This window comes from Neovison vison, chromosome X, assembly GCF_020171115.1.
Source record: "Neovison vison isolate M4711 chromosome X, ASM_NN_V1, whole genome shotgun sequence".
NCBI lineage: Eukaryota > Metazoa > Chordata > Mammalia > Carnivora > Mustelidae > Neogale > Neogale vison.
The window spans coordinates 103,660,837-103,683,293 of record NC_058105.1 but is presented as its reverse complement, the minus strand read 5'-3'; the positions used below and the strand labels follow the sequence as shown (position 1 = coordinate 103,683,293).

Genomic DNA, 22,457 nt, shown 5'->3' with positions numbered 1-22,457 from the left:
GTTTCTCTCTGTCAAATAAATAAATAAAATATTAAAAAAAAATTTAAATAGATTTTCCTAAATCACTACTCTTCAGTTTAATTTCTCATCAATAATAGCTCCCTACAACACACTGAGTAACTCCAAATGCCTGAGTCTTAAATTCAAGACCCTCCACGATCAGGTTGTACTCTTCTAGCTCTGAGGCTAGCACAACACATAATCTAAGCAAGTGACATATTCTACATTTTCCCCCCTCATTTCCTTTGCCCAACCAAGTCACTGGTTTTAAGATTCTCAAGTCATTTGTCATATTCGGCCTGGTACAATGGTCACTTGTTTTCCATGTCTTTACCTGCTATACTAATGTGAGTTTCCTGAAGAAGACTCCATATTTAGTAGGTCTCTGTATTCTTCAGAGCACCCATTGTGCTTTAGTGTTTGTTCATTGATATGGAACAGAACACAATGGAATAAAATGAAATCCCAGATCCTTTAGCAGGATTACACCTAAACCTCCCGATTACATGAACATCTAGATCATTTTAAAGGTCTCAGTCTTGGCAACTCTAATGTTTGGGATTAACTAAGCTGCAAGGAAAGGATAGATGAGTGGGCTTCTAAGAGTTCATTTAATTTTTAGTAATCAGTACTTAACCTAGAACATTCACTGAAGTCAGAATGTAGCACACATGTCATATTAATATCTGCAGATTCTAATAACTTGTATGGTAAGGACATTGTTGATGCTGTTACTAAGTCAATGTAGATAATAACAAAAGTCTAAATTTCTCAAAAGAATTGGAAACTTGGCTAGTACACTAAGCCTTAACCTTCATCTGAGGCTGACTGTGCTGTGAGACAAAAGGTTCCTCAGACAAATAATTTCCTTTTGATTAAAAGCCCCACCCAAATAGTCAATTTCCTTCCCATTAATGAATATCCAAGCCAACAATAGACCTTTATTCCCCAATAATACTGTCACTCCATCAAGGGGAATCCTTTCATTAATTATCAACATCACTAATAAAGTGTGACTCTTAAGACAAAAATAACCAACCAGAATTATTTCTACCATGTTCCTTCGCAAGGGGAAGGAGTTCAATGTATTCATTCTTGAGATAATAACTTTTGGGTGACTCAGATCTAAAGTAAACCTATAAAACCTCTCCCCCAAAGCAACAGCTGTGAAGAGTGATTGGTTTTTCCAAGTTTTGCAGGAAAGTGAACTTTTCCCAGTGACCCAGAGTTAACACTTCAGCTACATTTAATAGTAACCACCAATATAGAATCGATTGTTCTACCTTGCCTAATTGGCAGAGTCAGTAAAAGTGACTTATCTCCATGGCATTTCACAGTGATTGCACCTCTAGCCTGCCTCGTAATAAAATGCTGTTGAAATGAAGATACTAAAGGGTCCTATCAATGAACATGGAGAAGCATATTTGTAATATTCATGGCTTTCTTGGAAGATTTGCAATTTTTTTCTGTCCTCCAACCCAAGGAGAGCAAGAGAAAGGGCTAGAAGGAGGAAAAGAAGGAGGGAGGGAGGGAGGGAGAGAGGGAGAGAGAACAAGCCAGAGTCTTCTGACCTGAGAAGAATTTAAATGGATTTCTGGCAAACAAAATGTGTTTTTTCTTTGATTTTGTCATCTGTAATCATCTCTTAGAAAAAGAGAGAAGAAAACTAAGGGATTTAATGTATATCTATACATAGCTAAAACCCCTAAAAGTTAACTTAGGTAAGGAATGTGGTGATGCAGCTGGTTGGAGCTGCTTTTTCAGTACCAAGGTTACTGATGTATTTTGCTGTCAGAAGAAATTTCCTTATTTTCATTCACCTACAGTTCTTGGGAAGAAAAGCAACAAAGTGAATCAATGACTATTTAAATCAGGCTTTAGTTTGAACCCAGTTATTTAAAGGAAGAACATTTATCTTTTTCTGTTTTATGAAGCATGGCAAGAATAACAACAACAAAAAAATACTCCTTTTAGTGTGTACTTTTAAGAAAGTAGGTTTCCCGTTTAAATAAATTCAACTATAGAGAATAAAGTGATGGTTGTCAGAGGGGAGGTGGGTGGAGGGATGGGTGAAATAGGTGATGGGAATTAAGAAGTTAACTACACTGGAGTTTAAATAAAAATTTAAAAATAAATAAATGAACTCAACTTCTTTATAAATTGTTTGATTTTGTTAAATCATTTTTCTCTCCCTATAATTATGTCAAGTAACAAAAGAGTTATACCAATTGTCAGGTTATCCCTTAGCTATGTTTTTTCCCTATTTAAATGTTATAAAATATATATAATATTTATATATATTTCATAAATACATAACCTGAAGTAGGTTTAAACAGTTAAAGGTAGATGTTGGCCTCACTCTCAGGGACAGCAAACCAATACCTTCTGTTTCTTTTTATGCACTCATACGAGTAAGTCTTGGATGTAAAAGACTACATAATCAACTTTCATATAATTCTGTTGCTTTTTGTTTCAGATTCTCTTCAAAGCAATTTCATACTCATCAGAAATGGCACATTTTCAAGTAATGGGGAATCTATTCAAATTTTATGACAATATTAGTCAAATATTTTCCATTCCATTCACTCCATATCTTCCAGAGTAATTTGCAAAACATTTCAGGTAACTGTCAGAATATGAGATACTAGATGGCCTGTATATGATGAATGAAGGGTCTGTTCAGGGTTTCAAGCTGACACATTTCCTTGTAGTTGTCCTATGTCATTCACACTCAAGGCTAGCCTCACGCTATTTTGCCACTTTCCTTTTGGCGTCCTGGCTTCCTGGCTTCCTGGCTTCCTGCTCATGCTCCAGGCATTCAGGGCCAACATTATTCCCTCTGATGCTCAGTGTTATCAGATTTAGTCTTGCCCTTTCCTGAAAAGCCTCACATTCAAAAACTAATGGAAACATTAAAATCTACATTATTTCCAGTGGGAAGATAAGAAGAACACAAGAATTAAGTAATTTCTAAAAATTGTGCATTTAGTTAGTGTCAAAGCTGAAGAGTACTCTGGCTTCCAGGGCAAGAAGTTTGTCTTGGTTGAGCTCTGTCCAAATAGACCTTAAGGCAAGGATTTGGGTGCAAAGAGTTTATTTAGGAAGTGATTTCTCAGGAGGTATTATGGAGTGGGAATGTGAAACAGTTTACCTCCTGGACACCTGGGAGTCAGTGTTGCTGGGAAACCTTTAAGAGACTGTGGGAATTAAGAAACACCTTGGAATTGTCTCACTGTGGGATAAGGATTCTGGGGGATTTATCCAGCATCTCCCATTCCTTATTGGTTAAATCATGGCAGCTGTGGCAGCACTGCTTCCTTCCCACCCTCAAACTGGCTGAAACTCTGTTGTGGCAGCAAATATCCTCAGAAACAGGGAAGCCATTAGTGTATACAGAAACTGTCTGTATGCAACTTCCAGTGTAGGCCAAGGGAGCGTGTGATTTACACATGAAATGTGGTCCCATTTGAGGTCTAGCACTAGATCTAACCTATTTATCATATGTTCAGTTAAAATCTACATGATCAGGGTGCTTAGATGACTCAGTTGTTTGAGCGACTGCCTTTGGCTCAGGTCATGATCCTGGAGTCCTGGGATCGAGTGAATTGGGCCCCCTGCTCAGTGAGGAGCCTGCTTCTCCCTCTGACCCTCCTCCACCTCATGCTCTCTCTTTCTCTCTCAAAGAAATAAATAAAATCTATGGTCAATTAATCTTCAACAAAGCAGGAAAAAATACCCAGTGGGAAAAAAGTCTCTTCAATAAATGGTGCTGGGAAAACCAGACAGTTATGTATAGAAGAATGAAACTTGACCATTTTCTTACACCATACACAAAGATAAACTCAAAATGGAAGAAAGACCTCAACATGAGGCAGGAATCTATCAAAATCCTAGCGGAGAACATAGGCAGTAATCCCTTCGACATTAGCCACAGCAACTTCTTTCAAGACATGTCTCCAAAGGCAAAGGAAACAAAAGCGAAAATGAACTTCTGGGATTTCATCAAGATCAAAAGTGTCTCCACAACAAAGGAAACATCAACAAAACAAAGAGGCAACCCACAGAATAGGAGAAGATGTTCGCAAATGCCAATACAGAAAAAGGGCTGATATCCAAGATCTATAAAGAACTCCTCAAACTCAACACTCAAAAAACAGATAATCACATCAAAAAATGGGCAGAAGACATGAACAGATACTTCTCCAAAGAAGACATACAAATGGCTCACAGACACATGAAAATATGTTCATCATCATTAGCCATCAGGGAGATTCAAATCAAAACCACATTGAGATACTTTACACTAGTTAGAATGGCCAAAATCAACAAGACAGTAAATAACGTGTGTTGGAGAGGATGTGGAGAAAGGGGAACCCTCTTACACTGTTGGTGGGAATGCAAGTTGGTGCAGCCACTTTGGAGAACAGTATGGAGATTCCTCAAGAAATTAAAGAGAGCTTCCCTATGACCCAGCAATTGCACTACTGGGCATTTACTTCAAAGATACAGATGTAGTGAAAAGAAGAGCCATCTGTACCCCAATGTTCATAGCAGCAATGGCCACGGTCACCAAACTGTGGAAAGAGCCAAGATGCCCTTCAACAGATGAGTGGATAAAGAAGACATGGCCCATGTATACAATGGAATATTATGGCTCCATCAGAAAGGATGAATACACAACTTTTTTATTAACATGGACAAGACTGGATGAGATTATGCTGGGTGGAATAAGTCAAGCAGAGAGAGTCAATTATCAAATGTTTTCACTTACTTGTGGAGCATAAGGAATAACACAGAGGACATTGGGTGTTGGAGAGGAGAAGTGAGTTGGGGGAAATTGAAGGGGGAGATGAACCATGTGAGATTGTGGACTCTGAGAAGCAAACTGAGGGTTTTGGAGGGTAAGAGGGTGGGGGGTTGGGTGAGCCTGGTGGTGATATTAAGGAGGGCATGTATTGCATGGGCCACTGGGTGTGGTACATAAACAATGAATTTTGGAACACTGAAAAAAATTTTTTTAAATCTTAAAAAAATTTTAAAAAATCTACAAAATCAAATTAGCATCTTTGCATCATAATTTTCCATGAAAATTAGAATACAGTTGACATTTTATTTATCCCCAATAGTGCAATGGATAGAGATGACTATAGCTAGTGTTCTCCCTAAACTGCTTGATTGTAAACTACTATGGCCAAAGTTCAGCTGTGGGGGCAGCAAAAGGAAGGGCCAATTCCATGAACCAGAAGCTCATTAAATAAGAAAAGAACTCCAGGACTTAGGAAATAACAGTAACTTACATCCACACAGAGTATGAAACTAGCTCTGACAAAATGTTATAAAAAGAGAATTAAGTTGAGTGACATGCAGATTTGGGAAAAATGAATTGAGGGAACAGATATTCCCTTTCAAAGCCACAAATCCAGGAACCACAGAATCTAAGTATAGTTGTCAGATCAAATCCAGGATGCCAACAAAGATCTGAATTTCATATATACAATAAGTAGTTTGGGACATACTTGCATTAAAAACAATATTTTCTGCTTATTCTGAAATTAAATTTAACTAAGCTTCTTGTATTTTTATTTCCTAAACCTGGCAAGCCTAACCTGGACCAATTATGAAGGTAACTCAGTGTGTATGTGTGTGTGTCTTTATGGACTAAGCAAGCTCCTGTTCCTACAATAAAACCCAGAGTTAATTTTATGATGGTTATTAGAATGAGGCACCTTCAGGGGCACCTGGGTGGCTCAGTGGGTTAAATCCTCTGCCTTTGGCTCAGGTCATAATCCCAGGGTCCTGGGATATAGACCCACATCAGGCTCATCAGCTGGGAGCCTGCTTCCCCTTGCCTCTCTGCCTACTTGTGATCTCTGTCAAATAAATAAATCTTAAAAAAAAAAGAATGAAGCACCTTCAAAACTCCACATCAGAAATAACTGTCATTATTTGCAGGCAACATGACTTTATCTATGGAAGATCCTGAAGATAACATCAAAAACTATTTGAACTAATAAATTCAGTTAAGTTGCAAGGTACAAAAACAGCATACAGAAATAATTTGTATACATTTACAACAAACTATCAGAAAGAGAAATTAAAAAAAAAACATTTTACAACTGCTTCAGTAAGAATAAATTACCTAGGAATAAATTTAACCTAGAATGTAAAGAGCTGTATACTAAAAACTACTAAGATACTGATGAAACAAACTAAAGAAGACACAAGTGAATGGAAAGATATTTCATGCTCATGAATTGAAGAACTAATATTAAAATGTCCATATTGCCCAGAGAAATCTATAGATTCAATGTTATCCCTATCTAAATTCCAATGGCATTTTTCACAGAAATAGAACAATCCTAAAATTTGTATGGAGCCACAAGAGACCTCAAATAGCCAAAGCAATGATGACAAAGAAGAACAAAGCTGGAGGCATGACTCTCCCAGGCTTCAAACTATATTACAAAGCTATAGTAATCAAAACAGTATGGTTTTGGCATAAACAAAGCAGAGAAAATATTAATGGAATATAGTAGAAATCCGAGAAACAAACCCGTGAATATGCATTCAGTTAATTCACAACAAAGGAAGCAAGAATAAACAATGAAGAAAGGATACTCTCCTCAATAAATGGTGTTGAGAAAATGGCAGAACCATATTTAAAAGAATGAAACAGTACTACTATCTTATACCATACACAAAAATTAACTCAAAACAGATTAAGACTTGATGTACAGTCTGAGACCATAAAACTCCCAGAAGAATACCGAGGTGGTAAGCCCCATGACAGAAGTCTTGGTGATTTTTTAAAAAAATTTTGACTCTAAAAGCAAAAGTAATAAAAGCAAAAATAAACAAGTGGGACTACATCAAAGTAAAAAGCTTCTGCACAGCAAAGGAAACCATCAACAAAATGAAAAGATGACCTACAGAAAGGGAGAAAATATTTGTAAATCATATATATAATAAGGGGTTAATATCCAAAATACATAAAGAACTTATATGACCCAACAACAAGAACACAATCAGATTTTAAAATAGGCAGAGAATCTGAACAGACATTTTTCCAAAGACATCCAGATGGCCAACAGGCACATGAAAAGATGCTCAGCATCACTCATCATCAGGGAAATGCAAATCAAAACCATAACAAGCTATCACTTCACATTTGTTAGGATGCTTATTATCAAAAAGATACAGAATAAGAAATGTTCATAAGGATGTAGGAAAAAAGAGAACCCTTGTGCACTGTTGGTAAGAAAGTAAACTGGTCAAACACTATGGAAAACAGTTTGAAGGGTTCTCAAAAAATTAAAAATAGAACTACTATATGATCCAGCAATTCCATTTCTGGGTATTTACTCAAAGAAACAAATAAATGAACAAAACAGAACTTACAGATGCAGAGAATTGATGGTGGGTGCCAGAGGGGAGGGGGGTTAGGGGGCGGGCCAGGTGGTTGAAGTGAGTCACGAAGTATTTACTGTTTTCTTCCAGTTAGAAAACAGCAAGTCATCTGGATGTAGCATACAGCACAGTAGTACAGTCTATAATACTGTAGTGTATATTTGTAAGTTGCCAGGAGAGTCAATCTTAAAAGTTCTTATCACAAGATTAAAAAAAGAAGAAGAAGAAGAAGAAGTGCCTTAGGGGCGCCTGGGTGGCTCAGTGGGTTAAAGCCTCTGCCTTCAGCTCGGGTCATGGTCCCAGGGTCCTGGGATAGAGCCCCGCATCGGGCTCTCTGCTCAGCAGGGAGCCTGCTTCCTCCCTCTTTCTCTGCCTGCTTGTGATCTCTGTCTGTCAAATAAATAAATAAATCTTTTTTAAAAAAGTACCTAACTCTGTATGGTGACAGATGGTAACTCGCCTTATTTTGTTGATCATTTTTCAGTGTATACAAACTTCAAATCATTAACTTATATACCTAAAATTTATACAATGTTATATATCAATTAACATTTAAAAACATGGATGCTGAAAAGGAAAAAAAGAAATATTCCTGTAGAAATCCTAATCACAGAAACAAATGCTTTCTGGCAACCAAAGAGCATAATTCATAAATGTACAAATAAACTGAAAAAAAGATGGAAATATTACAAATGATAGATTCCTGTATTTTATAGAAAAGCAATGTTACAGGTGTTCATTTTAATCAAGATTGGCCTGTTCTAAGACTATGAATTGAAGGTAAAAAACGTTAAAAAAACTTGTCTTATTAGTTAAATTTGCATTGTGAGTAATCCCTACAGAGTCCCTCTTCCAAGGAACCAAAACTATGTGATTTATTAAAATCACATATCTAGCACTGTTCTCCTCCAGGAATACATTTGATTTTTTTTTTCAAACATGAAAGCCAAGGTATACTGTATTTGAACAAACACTCCAAAAAATATCAGGAAAGAAAGACTTTCAAACTCTTAATGGAGGCTTTAATTTTTTCCTATCTATAAACCATGATATATGTATATATGTATGTATGTATGTAATACACATATGTATGTGGAATTTATTCTCCAGTAGAAAGCAAATAGCATAAAATATACTAACCTTATGTTGTTGTACTTGGCGTTTTAGGTCTTCAATATCAGGTCCAAGGGGCTCTTTCTCCATGTTCCTTGTTCTCTCTTCTGTTTTGGTTAGCCAATCATTTAACTCTTTGAGTTGCTGATTCTGGAGATCCATTAGAACTTTATGTAAACTGAAAATTTGAAAGATGTCTATTATTACCTCTATCAAAACAACTTTACTTACTATTATTAAACCTGCAAGACAAAAACTATTGACATTTATGTAATTTATGATATGTTCACATTCTTCGGCATCTATTAAACATTAAGAAATAAGGGAAGCCAAGCCCATGATCAATGACCTCTGAAGTTATTCTTTCTCTGACTTATTATGGTTCACACATCCCAATTTTTAGGAAGTTTCACATAGCTAATTAAATGTGAACATGTTAAGTAAAGTGTAACCCATCTCTGATAACTGAACTAATAGCATATCCTGGCAACTGTTCATTGACATCTCTGTTACTTTAATATGTATGGTGATTAAAGATGGCCACTAATACATTGCCACTCTTCCCAAGAGTCTATGTCCCATTCTCACGAATATGGAACAGACTTCTAATTTGACCTGATCAGTAGAATATGGCAGAAGTAACACTAGGAGTCCCAAGTATAAATGCTGTAAGAGAAAGAGAAAGCATTTATATTCTCTCTCAGAACCTAGCTGCCATGCTGTAAGACCAGGCTACCCTACAGAATAATGAGAGACCATGTTGAGCGTGACTCTAGAGGAGAAAATGCTATCTTAAAATTTGAGCTTCCTGCTGAATGCAGCTCAAAGAGTGACCTCAGCCATATTACAATGGTAGAATTAAAACTGTAGAATCATAGAATAGGAGTCCTACCCAAATTTCTGATTTACAGAGACATGAGGTAATTAAAAATTATTGTGTTAAGCCACAACATTTTGGAGTCATTCGTTATACAGAAATAGATAAGTGAAAGAGATGTATTGTTTACAAAGATGTAAACAACAGTGCACTGGATAATGAATTTAAAGCCTGGTTATATGCCCTAAATCCAACTTTTAAAAAAATATATTTTATTTATTTATTTGACAGAGAGAGACACAGAGAGAGAGGGAACACAAGCAGGGGGAGTGGGAGAGGGAGAAGCAGGCTTCCCCCTGAGCAGGGAGCCTGATATGGGGCTCAATCCTAGGACCCTGGGATCATGACCTGAGCTGAAGGTAGACACTTAACAACCGAGCCACCCAGGTGCCCCCTAAATCCAACTTCTTAAATCTTCTCACTTAGATTTCCAGCATCAGGGACATGGAACAATATCTTGCCTCTCAATCACACAACTTCATGGTAAAGATGAAAATTAAACTTGAGGTTATTTCATCCATTCAACAAAAATTTGAGACTCAAATGAGAAGTGTTAATACCTATTTTGAGGTAAATATTCTTTAGGAAGACATGTTGGAAGCATTTTTGGAACTCATAGTATAATGCATGCTGAGAAGGAAGACAAAATTGGAATTAAGAATTTACTATTTCTGATTCATACACTCTTCACCAGAAATTTTTATTAGTCAGCACATTTAAATACACGTGATACACACATAATTGAGTGTTCAATATAATCTGGACTGCACCATTTACTGGCCTTTTACCTTTCACAGACAGATGTTCCCTGAGGCACCCTGCAATCAAAAGCCCATGGGGATGAGGTTTAATTTATCAAACAAAAATAGTAGACATCTTCTTTTTATGGGAAGCAACATGGATGAAAAACATCCATTTAAGTGAAAGCAAAAATTCAAAGTTGCTTAAGCCCCTCAGAAAAAGAACACACTGCAAGGTTCATAAATCATTCACTTGATTGGTTCAGTCTACCCTGTGGGGACTGACCTGATGCTAATAAGATTTCATGAGAATTAGCTACAGTATCATTCCTTGTTTTTGTTTTTCTGTCCAGTTTGTCACTACCATAAGCTAAAGTTCTCACCTTTCCAAAGCTGAAGAATCCCACATTGTTATTTAAACTTGAAGAAATGTTTCAAGTATAACACATGTTTGTTAGAATCAATAAGGAATTTCATTTTTAAATATTATTTACTTCCTTTCTTAACTTTTAGACATTTTGTTCAACAAATATTCACTGACTTCCATATCTCTGCTGGGAACTCCTATTGATTCGGGTGTCCACATGGGGGGAACATGTGTGAAGAGCTCAACTTTGTATGGCTTTCCTTTGGACTTTAAGAACAATTATTTTTAATATTCAAAAATTGTTTTGCTTTTCTAATGTTGTTACTTTACTCTAATGACTCAGTAATGTCTAGTCAGCACTTACTTTCAACTTTCTGTGTGGGTGATTTAAGAAAGGAGTTAACAGGTAGTAAAAGGTGCTGTGCTTCCTTAGCTCACTAAGGCCTGCAAAGAGATAGCATTGATATATGCAGGTGAATTACAGGCCAGAGTTACTCAGAGTGAGTAGCAGGGAAATGAAGAGTGGCTCGTGGCAATGCATGAGCAATGGAAGAAGCAACCATGAGGAGGCACCGCTATCCCCAGGTCTGTTTAGAAGACTGCACAATACAAATGCCCCTTTTCTAAATGTGGCATAAGAAGGGGTAACTGTAGAAAGTTGGGGGTGATTACTAACCCTTGGGATAAGGCATCATTTAAAATGAATTTTTAACTATTTTAGCTAACATGAATCCAATGCTTTATGTGTTACTTTTGTCAGGAAACATAAAATACACTATTTCAGTGGATCCTAAATGATGATACGCAATCCATTTGTGGTTCATAGAATGATTTTTGTGGCACAGGGAAAACTTACAAAATTATTTTAATATGTTTGGCATATATCTATATGGCCATGCAATATGTATACGTGTATGTTTGTATACACACACACACACGTAGTAAGTCTACATATGATTTTAATGCATATATAAAATCACACAGCTTAGGATGAGGTTAAGTAGAAATAATTCTTTCAACTAAAAGTATTAAATATGTAATGGTAAAAATGCAGACATGGAAGGAGTTGTGAAGGTGGAATATGATTGACTTGTGTTTGAAAAACACCAAATAATTACATTTGGTCTTCATTATTACTATTCAGGTAAATAATACCACTGTTACTTTATTTTTGAGGACAATGGATATGGGGAAGTTTAAAGAATTTGCCTAAGGTGTCTCAGTGACAACTTAAGACAGTATCTAAATGCTCAACTATCTGTCATCCAAATCCATGCTCTTAACTTTGACTTACCTACCTTCTTTAAGGATCAGAGGCTGCATTCAGTTGGGTCATATGAAGATGCCGATATATGAGTTTTCATTCCATGAAAATGATACTTTGAGACTGTTCAATTTAAAGTATTATTGAGGGGTGCCTAAGTGGCTTAGTCGGTTAAGTGTCTGCCTTCAGCTCAGGTCATGATCCCAGGGTCCTGGGATTGAGCCCTGCATCTGCATCAGGCTCCCTGCTCAGCAGGGAGTCTGCTTCTCCCTTTCACTTTCCTTCTGTACGCTCGCTCGCATGCACGCTCTCTCTCTCTCACACAAATAAATAAAATCTTTAAAATAAAATACAATAAAAATACTGTTGAAATGAAAGAAAGAAATTCTACATTTCCAACCAACATTTCAAAGATGCAAATCAATTAGGGAAATTTGTCAATTTCATAAAAGAAAAATCTATCATCCGTAGGCAAGAGAAGAATTTGCATTTTTCTTGGTTTCATTTTATGGTTTTCAAGTGGTCACTTTGAAAGGGTTGTAAAAGCCAAAGGAAAGGGAAGCATAAATACATGATTGGCAGCAGAGAGAGAACAGTGGAAGTGGACTAAACGAGTGCTAGACAGGAGAGAGTCCTGACAAAATGCAGAGCCAGAAGCATGTCAGGATATGACACTGGGAAATGCTGCAGCCAAGTTCCAACTGTACAACTGGCTGGAGACAGAGGGAAGCTTGCAAAACCAATAAATTCAAAGGACCTAGAGGGTATGGTACTAAATGAAATAAGCCCGTCAGAGAAAGACAAATACCACGTGATTTCAGCCATATGTTGACTTAAGACACACAAAAAATGAACAAAGGAAAAAAAAAGAGAGACAAACAAAAACCAGACTCTTAAATACAGAAATCAAATCCACTGGCTTCCAGAGGTGTTGGGTGAGGGGGTGGGTGAAATAGGGGAGGGGATTGAGAGCACACCGTAGCTTGATGAGCACTGAGAAATGTAGAGAATTGTTGAATCATTTCATCTATACCTGAAACTCATATAACACGATTATTATATTCCAATAAAAAAATGAAAGAACCTGGGATTTTGATGGCACAACAGGGTCATAGACTTAACCTATAGCTATCTCACCCAGGGTTGTATCGTAATACAAGATAAAGACATCCTTATTGTTTTAACCAGTGTTTCCCAAACTCTGATATGCATATAAATCATGTGGAGAATATGTCCTACAATCTGTCTGGGGAGGGGCTTAACAAATGCCCAGGGCGTGCCAATGCTGTTGGTCCATGGAACATGCTTTAAGAAGCGATGGTATAAGCTACTTGGATTTGGGTTGTTAGCTGCAGTAAAAAGCATCTGAGGGAATACCATTTTCCAAATAATTCCAATAATTTTACTGATGATCTACCTCTCACCTCATACCCTGCTGTTGGGAACATGTCTCTATCAACATGAAGGAAATTACTGCAAACACAGAATCTGCTTTACAGAGGTCCTCCAACCAGCACTGCCTAATAGATCTTTACAATGATGTAAATATTGTATATCTGCATTATCCAATACAACAGCCACTAGCCATGTGTGGCTACTGTGCACTTGGAATATGGCTAGTATAAATGAGAAACTGGATTTTTACCCATATGTAATTATAATAACTTAAATTTACAACTAAATAACTACATGCAGCTCGTGACTGCAATATTGGACAGCATCGGTCTAAACCAACAGACAACGAGATTGACAAGAGGAAGGATTCCTTACTTGGCAGTCTTTATCCATAACATTTTATTATGTCACACAATATTTATAAGGAGAGATATCCCGAGTTAAGGAATTCAGCAATAAATATGAATAGCATTTTCCGAAATTCTGGTTTTCTACACAAATTTATAAATGTCAAAATGGTACATGTTTTCATTAATTTCAGCCTGTATTTGATAGCCTAAATTGTGTTTCTTGGGCTTTATGGAAATACATTATAAGATGTATAAAAATACTTATAAAAACATAATCATATGCTAGATGCTATACTAATAAATGTGTAAAAGTACAGACTTCAAAAATGCTAGGGACTTACAATGAAAAATTATTAAGATCGGTTCTCAGGCCTCATTTCCTAGACTTCATAATTACTTGCTTATATGTAATTCTCCAATAAGAAACACAACAAATGAAAAGAGGTGAAATATTAATCTGAATTTATAGATTACAAAAGAATCCCCGGTGATGTTCAATTAGTATGTTATACATGGAAAATACAATCACATGATTTAAGTTGTCAATAAAACCTATATATTTGATTTAAGGGAGGGCTGCCAGTATAAACTAGAGAAACTAATTTTGAATGCACTTTTTACTTCCAAATGCAGGTCATTTAGTAACTAAAATCACACTGCTAAAAAACAAAATTAATTTATTTACTTATTCCAACAGTTAGCCTGAAAATCTCAGCCAAATGGGTGTAGTGACTAGATTACATAGTTTTGATGTTGGCTTAAGAATCGTTTATGTACAACTAGATGTTCTGGGATTGCTGATAAATACTTAAATATGTAGTTATTTCAACCCTCTTGTATGGGTTCTTGTTTCATTTAATCTATTACAAAAGTGATCAATGAAGGTGACGTCTACACATCAGGTTTTTATTAAAACTATCACAGAAATGTGAATTAGTGGAAGTTATGTCCTGCCAGGTGATTCCAATGAACAACCAGGGGTGAAAAAGATTGTGTTGGTTTTCAGGACTCAGGCATAACTTTTATTTCAGCCCTTGGGTGTTCGTAAGTAGCAAACGTTTGGGTAGCTGAGCCCAGGCAGCATGACTATCAGGATTAACATGAACCAGAGGCAAGAGGATGACATGGAGACAGGTCTAGGACACATAAAAATGTCTTCCCTGAATTATTTATTAATGAAAAATACTATATATGTGGTAAATTACTTATTAAAATAGTAGTTCCAACCTTACACAATTTGGGACATTTAAATATAATTTTATGTATGAATAACAAATTATATTTATCATGTGCCAGACAACAGAACTATTGCTATAATTAATCCTAACAAAGCAGGAACTCATCTTAGCCACAGTTTACAGATGGGGACACAAAGCTACATGTGGGTGAAAGGGTAAGTGAGGGATGGTGGGAAAGTGGGAATCCGTTAGTTTGGCCCTGGGGTCTACTTCACCATCATGCCATACTGACTATACGAATGTGATTTTTTTACAGATGACTTTTACATCTACTCCTCATTTCATTTTTATCAGTGATTATCAGGACGTAAAAATAGAAGGGAAAAAAGGTCATTTCGTGGGATCTTACAGAGATTGTCATTAATGGATAATTTTTTTCTCTGTTCGCACCAAAATGAAAAGTATAGTTGTTACTATTGAGACCAATGCTCTTAGCATAAGGTTTTCATTAATGCTAGAAACCACAATACAGCGAGAGCTAGTTTCCCTCAAACATGGTGACAAGGTAAAATAAATGACCAGATACTTTAAATATTTACAATGTTTCATTAAACCTAAGGCTCAGAAAATATGATACATTTGAGGCAAAGCATAACAAACCGAAAACCCCACATTGTTTTAAAATTGTAAAGCAATATTGATTTTTTTTAAAAGTGAAGTTTCAGTAATGCATGTACAAAAATATACATAATGGCTTTTTTGGTATGGCAGTAATGAATGGGCCATAGGAGGCACATTAGTAGTTTTCAACTCTCAAGGTTTGGGACATTTATCAAAGCTCAATGAATGCCTTATGATATAGATGGTTTAAAACTGAGAATCCAATAAAAACAATGACCCCGGATGTGTACAACTTTCATCATCATTATTACCTATTTCCTACCACCTTTACCCCCCTCCCTCCACCACCACCATCTGCCATTTCCCGTATGTTGACATCTATCTTGGGCCAGAAGAGAAAGTAAGGAGAACAGGACATGCACATTTTTCAAAATTTTCCACTAATTCTGAAAGTTACTACAATATTACCCCCTGAAACCTGGTTTTGGAGGCCACAGTTTTTAGTCTATAACCTAACAATAAGTATTTCTGAAAGAATTCACCTGCCAAGTTCCTTTTCCAACAACCAGAAATAAAAATAAAATTTCAACCCTCCTTCAAAATTAAATGTGTATTTGTATTCATTTGTTCACTGAATGGAATGTGAGAAATAGTGTTGTGTTTAAAAAGAATTCTGTGCCACAAAAATGCCCTATTGTTTTCAAAATCCTGATGTATTTTATTCCTCCATCCATATAACTCAACAGCAGTTTAATTATTGATATTCTTCAACTATCCAGAGCAAGATTAAAGTTCAAAATGCAAACAAATTCATTTGCATTTTGAAAGCATAAATTCAAGAGTCACTGTAACATAATAAAGAAGCTTCATGGCTGGATGCAAAAGATTTTTGTGGCAAATACATTATGGCAAACCTCAATTCAATCTTCCTGATTAAATACTCACAAAGTGGATGAAGAAACACACATGTCATCACAAACCAAGGACTACTATTAAATACAATGATTGGAAGATAGTTTAAATTATCCCTAGTAGGAATGGGGAATGTTGACATTCAGAGATCACATTCATTTATATGGCAAGAGAAGCCTACTCTCAAATTCAAAAATTATGTCACTATCTAACATCTGGCATAGAGCCTAGCATATACTTGACACATGATAAATATTTCTTGAATGAATAATTGGTATCATTTAATTATCCATCAAACATGAGGTATAATACAAAAACATGAACACTTTCCCAATCAGAAATATCAGAATTAAGATGATAAAAATGCCAATTGCCATAAAATCTGTTCCTGTTGAAAAAGTCTTATTAATGTAATTTGAACCATTTTTTTGGTCCTAAATCACAATGACATCATTCTTCTCTTTGTCAACTCCAACACACTGTTTCTGAAACATGCCCAGCATGTCCCTGCCTCCAAACTTTTCCATTTGTTTGCTTTTGTCCCAGATACCTGCATGGCTTATTCCCTCCCTTCATTCAGGGCTTTCCTTAAACATTACCTCACCAGAAAGGCCTTCCCTCACTGACTACCTCCATAGCATCACACACACACACACACACACACACACACACACATCCTGTTTCCTCTCCAAATCTACCCCCTGCCTTTGTTCCCTTTATCATTTATCACCATCTGATGTTATAAATATTTTGTCACCGTGTCCTCCCACTAAGAATGCAAGCTTCATAATAGAGAGATTTAGTCTGCTTTGTTCACCGATACTTCCCCAGTATCCAGAACCTATTGGGGATATAGTAGATGAGAATTGTTGGTGAGAGAGATGAATGGATAATTAAACTTTGTTTTCTAATTATCATTGTTTATCTTTGTGTAAAAGCATCACTCCAAAAAATCGTACTCTACTCTTATTTCTATCAATTCTAGAAATTGGGCTTTCCTATTTGTAATTTAAACTATAAAAGTCATATACTTTTTATTATTTGAACAAGGACTCTCCACATTTAAACTGCACATCATTTACAGAAAGAATTGTGACAGCCAGTTATATTCATTTGAATGTGACCGAATTACTATATGTTAATTATCGCTGCTTATTAGGCCAGAAATTAATTGTCAGTACTCTCACATTGTCTCCTCATTGTACATTCTTTCACAAGAATCTTGCAATTCCATTAGTCACCCCTATGAGATAATATCAACATTTGAGGATTAAGTGAGACATCACCCAGCACCATTTTTGGAGCTTCTAAGAAAGTAGTTAAAATGTTTGGCCCCTCAGTTAATAGGAAAACTGGAACAAGAAATATTAAAAGCAGTGGTCTACAAAGAAGGAGTATGGGTTTATACTATTTTGCAATTGTTTCAAATAGATCAGTGCTGCTCAAACTGTAATGGGCTTAGGAATAACTTGCAATCTGGCTAAATTGCAGATTCTGATTCTGTAGATCAGAGGGAGGATAGAGATTCTGCATTTTTAATAAGCTCTCAGGTAATGTTGGTCCTGTTGGTCCTTGAACCACCTGGATCTCTAAGAAATTCTCATTTTAACACTACTAGAAGAATTTAAAAATGAATTAACAAAACAGTGATATAAAATCACATGTAGGGATTTGAGATTATACGTTGTTAAAACAGTCTTTGCAACAAATTCATTTGTTGGATTGGAATACCTGAGAAAATTAAGTCAATTGTTCATTCATTCATTTATATATTCATATATGCAATACGTTAGCTCCTTCACTTGGAAGAAAACCCACCCACCATTTATTCAGCATCTCCTTCGCTTTATTCATCACTCATGTATGCCATCTCATTTCAAGACTGGAACAGACATGTGGGGAAAAAAGATGAACCAGATTTTTTAGATATATTTTTCTCGCCAAAGTGTGGATGGTGATTCACAATGATTTGCCATGTGATGGCTGGTATTGTTACCCAGATACTATTCATATCTCTCCTCCTGCCGATGGAAACCAGAACAGAACTTCACATGGCCTCCTTCCTGACTCGCTTTCATTTTCTTCCCCCACCATCACAAAGACTTTACTTTCCCCCTGCATGTCCTAACCACAATTATCAGAGAAGTTGATGGAACTTGCTGTGCTTATCTTCATGAGTCCTTGTAGAAATGTCAGTAAATCTCTTTTTCTCTCTGCAGGTTGCATTTTTCAATCAAATTAATGAGTTTATTCATAGAGAAGAAGATTTTCTGTTGTCCCTGTGCCAGTTGCCTTCTTGCACTTCCACAGTAGGAAGTTTTGTCTTTTTCTTCTCGCTCCCTCACCTCCCACCACCCAAAGGGTATTCTGCAGCATAAAATGCATCAAAACAACAATTATTTCACCTCCTCTCCTTAAGGTTTCCAACTTGAGTAGGTCAAGAGACAGTGTCCTGTTTTCATTAATTATGCAACAGTGGCACTTAGTTCTTTCATTCCAATTTCATAAACATTGTTAAAGGTTTTTTTATTATTATGTTCAATTAGCCAACATACAGTACATCATTAGTTTTTGGTGTAGTGTTAAACGATGCATGAGTTGTATAGATTTTTAATGGACCAATAGCAGCATGTTGGTGTCAAAGTAGTGTGTGGCTAGAGATATCTTTACAAACTTCTTTACCATATTAGCTTTGTCATCAGTTCGTATCTAGGAAGGTATCAGAATTGTAGTTGAAAAAAATTAGCAAAGAATCAAATGGAAATGGAGTAAAAAGAGGAAGAAACGAGAGAGAAGCCTCTCTGTGTTTGTTTTTTTTACTGACTTTTAAAATTTTTTAGCTAGTTTACAGTAGTAGAATTCAGTGATTCGTCACTGACATACAACACCCAGTGCTCATCACAAGAAATGCCCTCCATAATACCCATCACCCATCTAGCCCATCCTCCAACTACCTCCCCCCATCAACCCTCAACTTGTTCTCTGTCATTGAGTCTCTTACGATTTATTTCCTTCTCTCCCTCTCCACTCCTTCCCATATGTTCATATGTTTTATTTCTTAAATTCCACATATGAGTGAGATCGTATGATATTTGTCTTTCTCTGATAGACTTATTTCACTTAGCAGTATACACTCTAGCTTCATCCACATAACTACAAATGGCAAGATTTCATTCTTTTGCTGGCTGAGTGATATTTCAGTGTGTGTGTGTGTGTGTGTGTATTACATCTTTATCCATTCATACTGACATTTCTTTATAAAGCATATTTCTAAGTGTTTCAATTGTAAAATTTCAACTTCAAATCTAATTTCAATCACCCTGAACATGTTCCCTCACACCCAGGGAAAGCACCCTCAATCATATCCTTTGGGGAAAAAAACGAATGAGGAATTAGAACAAGATGGAGATAAAGAGTGAAAAACAATCTGAGGGGTTTGAAGGGGTGGGGGGTGGGAGTTGGGGTACCAGGTGGTGGGTATTAGAGAGGGCGCGGATTGCATGGAGCACTGGGTGTGGTGCAAAAATAATGGATACTGTTATGCTGAAATAAATAAAAAATAAATTTTAAAAAAAGAGTGAAAAATACATATTAGGCAAAGTATAACCACAATGGTACAGTTAAACAGCAAGTGGCTAGCCATCTTATTTACAATGGCAATTGTTCTTTGCATTTTATAATTCTTTTGCATTCACAATCTACTTTTTCATACCCTATCTCAGCCAGTATCTCTTTAAGGTGTGCCAGGTACACAGCAGAAGTGCTGCTGATGCATCATTCGGTAACTAAGAATCACAGAGGGGAAGTATGCTACCAGTTCACATAAATAGATGTTTAAGAAAGTAAGACCATATCCATGAGACAAAGTGGAGTAAAGTATAAATAGGAGCATTTTGTTACCTCACTATAGATTTGTTTAAATTTCTTGTTTTGTTTGATAATTGTTAATGGTTTGTGGGATAAATAGTATTTCCCAGATGCAACCTGTGTATAGCTAACATCTATGTGCATGAGGCAAGGAATCTATTTATAAGGCAAAAGGATCCTGATTGTTAAAAAGGCAAAAAAAGGAACTAAAATAAATAGAATAGGAATAGTCTATAAATTAACTCTTGGGCTAAGAAAACAGAATATACTCCAATGTTAAAAACCTGGCATCTCTTATCTGGGTCACTGCACTGACCTTTTAACTGTCTTCTCTTCTTCTAGTGTCATTATTGATATTTCTTTTGCCTGTTTCCCCCCTACTTAAAACATTCTGGTGGGAGGGCACCTGGGTGGCACAGTCGGTTAAGTGCCCAACTCTTTGTTTCAGCTCAGGTCATGATCTCATGGTGGTGGGACTGAGCCCCATGCTGGGCTCTGCACTCAGTACAGAGCCTGCTTGGGAGTCTTTCTCCCTCTCCCTCTTCCACTCCCACTTGTGCTCACTCAAATAAATAAATCAATAAATAATATATCTCTTAAAAAAAAACCTTCTGATGGCTTCTTCTTGCCTTTATGCTAGAACTCAAAGCCGTTATCTCTTACCCTGACACTGCCATGTAAGAGATGACTTTTATCTTTCTTTTAATCCCATTTTATACGTTGGCCATGTAACCTTCCCACATGCAACTCCCCATTCACCTTGACCTTTCACTTCCTCTAACCAGCTAGTTGTTTCTCTTTTAGGGCCTTAGCATTGGCTGTTCCCTCTGCCCAAAATGTTACTCTCCTCACCTACGAATGGTCATTCTTTCTTGTCATTCAAATTCAAGTTAAATGGCAACACCCTGGAAATAATATTCTTGGATCACAAAGGCTAATATCAGATAGGAATAAGTTTTCTAAAGAAATTAAAAGGTACTGTGACAGAGAGATGCTTCTTCTTCCTTTCTTCCTCTTGTGTTCTTTTTTATGACAACCTCCCCGTAGCTCCAGGAGATCTGCAACTTAATCTCTTATGACTAAATACGATATCCCTAGTGCCTGCAAATGTATCTGATATCTTGAAGCAATCCATTAATGTTTATTAATACTTGCACGTATTTGTGTATATGTGTGTGTGTAGAGTTTTGCATATATATAAATATACTTATTTAATATATATAAATTTAATATATATACATAAATGAATTGATGTGTGTATATATATATCAATGCATATATATCAAATATGATTTTATTATTGCTGGCAGATATGTTGGTAGGTAATATATATAATTGTCAAATGTAAATAGTCACAGATTTTAGTTATAAACTTATCTGTATTCCCAGCTAGTTTTTTATTTACTTTTGCTATGAGATTGCAACTTAAGAATTCTAGCACGGAAGGATGCCTGAGTGGCTTTCCTGGTTAAGCAGCTGCCGTCGGCTCAGGTCATGATCCTAAGGTCCTGGATTGAGTCCCACATGGGGCTCCTTGCTCAGTGGGGAGCCTGCTTGTCCCTCTGCCTGTCACTCCTTCTGCTTGTGCTCACTCTCCCTCTGATTAAAAAAATAAATAAATTCTAGCATGGCTTCAGTTATATCTCATATGACTAAACCTTAATTATCATTCCACTCATCACTAAAGCTAGGCTTAGGCAGATAAGGTGGCTTCAGATGGGATCTAGCCACACTCTGTCTTTGCAAAGGAGATGAAAAAATGTAGACTGATCCATTTTTGTTTACTAGCAATTTACCATGCCTTCGTACATAGCTTTGGAAACAGCAGGTGATGTTCCATATGAAGCTAGTCATCAATATAGTCGTGATAATAGAAAGTGAACAGGTAACAATTTGTAAAAGCATGAAATAATTATTTTTTTAAAATACTGACAACATTTTATTGTCATAATTAGCTCTTTGGTTCCTCCAAAAAAATCTATTAAGAGTCAGGTCCAGCATAGTTTGTGTAATGGCTTATCTCATTTAGAATTTAATAGGTTTTATGCATGAAGACACACAAAGTTAGTGAAAGTGGTATGGAAGAGAGTTACTTTTATAAACTCACAAAATATTTCTGAATTTGCTTTGGGAAACAATACTTTATGTATGGTTATTTCAACAAATTGTCCAGAAAAGACTATGTGTAACAAGTGGCTCCCTATTAGTTTCTCATTTTCAAATTTGCATTTTAGCAAAAACTATGCCAACTAAGAGGATGCCCTTACCTTCCTAATAATTCCAAAAGCTTAAACACAAACCAAAGTGTTTAAAACCAAAGTGCCCATATCTTCCCTCAAGACAAACTCGTTTTGGATGTCAAGCTT

General features: G+C 36.3%; 1 protein-coding gene across 7 annotated transcripts in view; it reads right to left on the bottom strand.

Annotated features, from left to right (window-relative positions):
• Positions 1–22,457, bottom strand: part of DMD (dystrophin) — a 1,990,807-nt gene that overhangs the window by 1,507,769 nt on the left and 460,581 nt on the right. For all 7 annotated transcript variants that reach the window (XM_044235639.1, XM_044235638.1, XM_044235634.1 and 4 more), the window contains one exon: positions 8,548–8,698. In XM_044235639.1, coding sequence (XP_044091574.1) covers positions 8,548–8,698 — 151 coding nt within the window. The remainder of the gene's footprint in view (positions 1–8,547; positions 8,699–22,457) is intronic.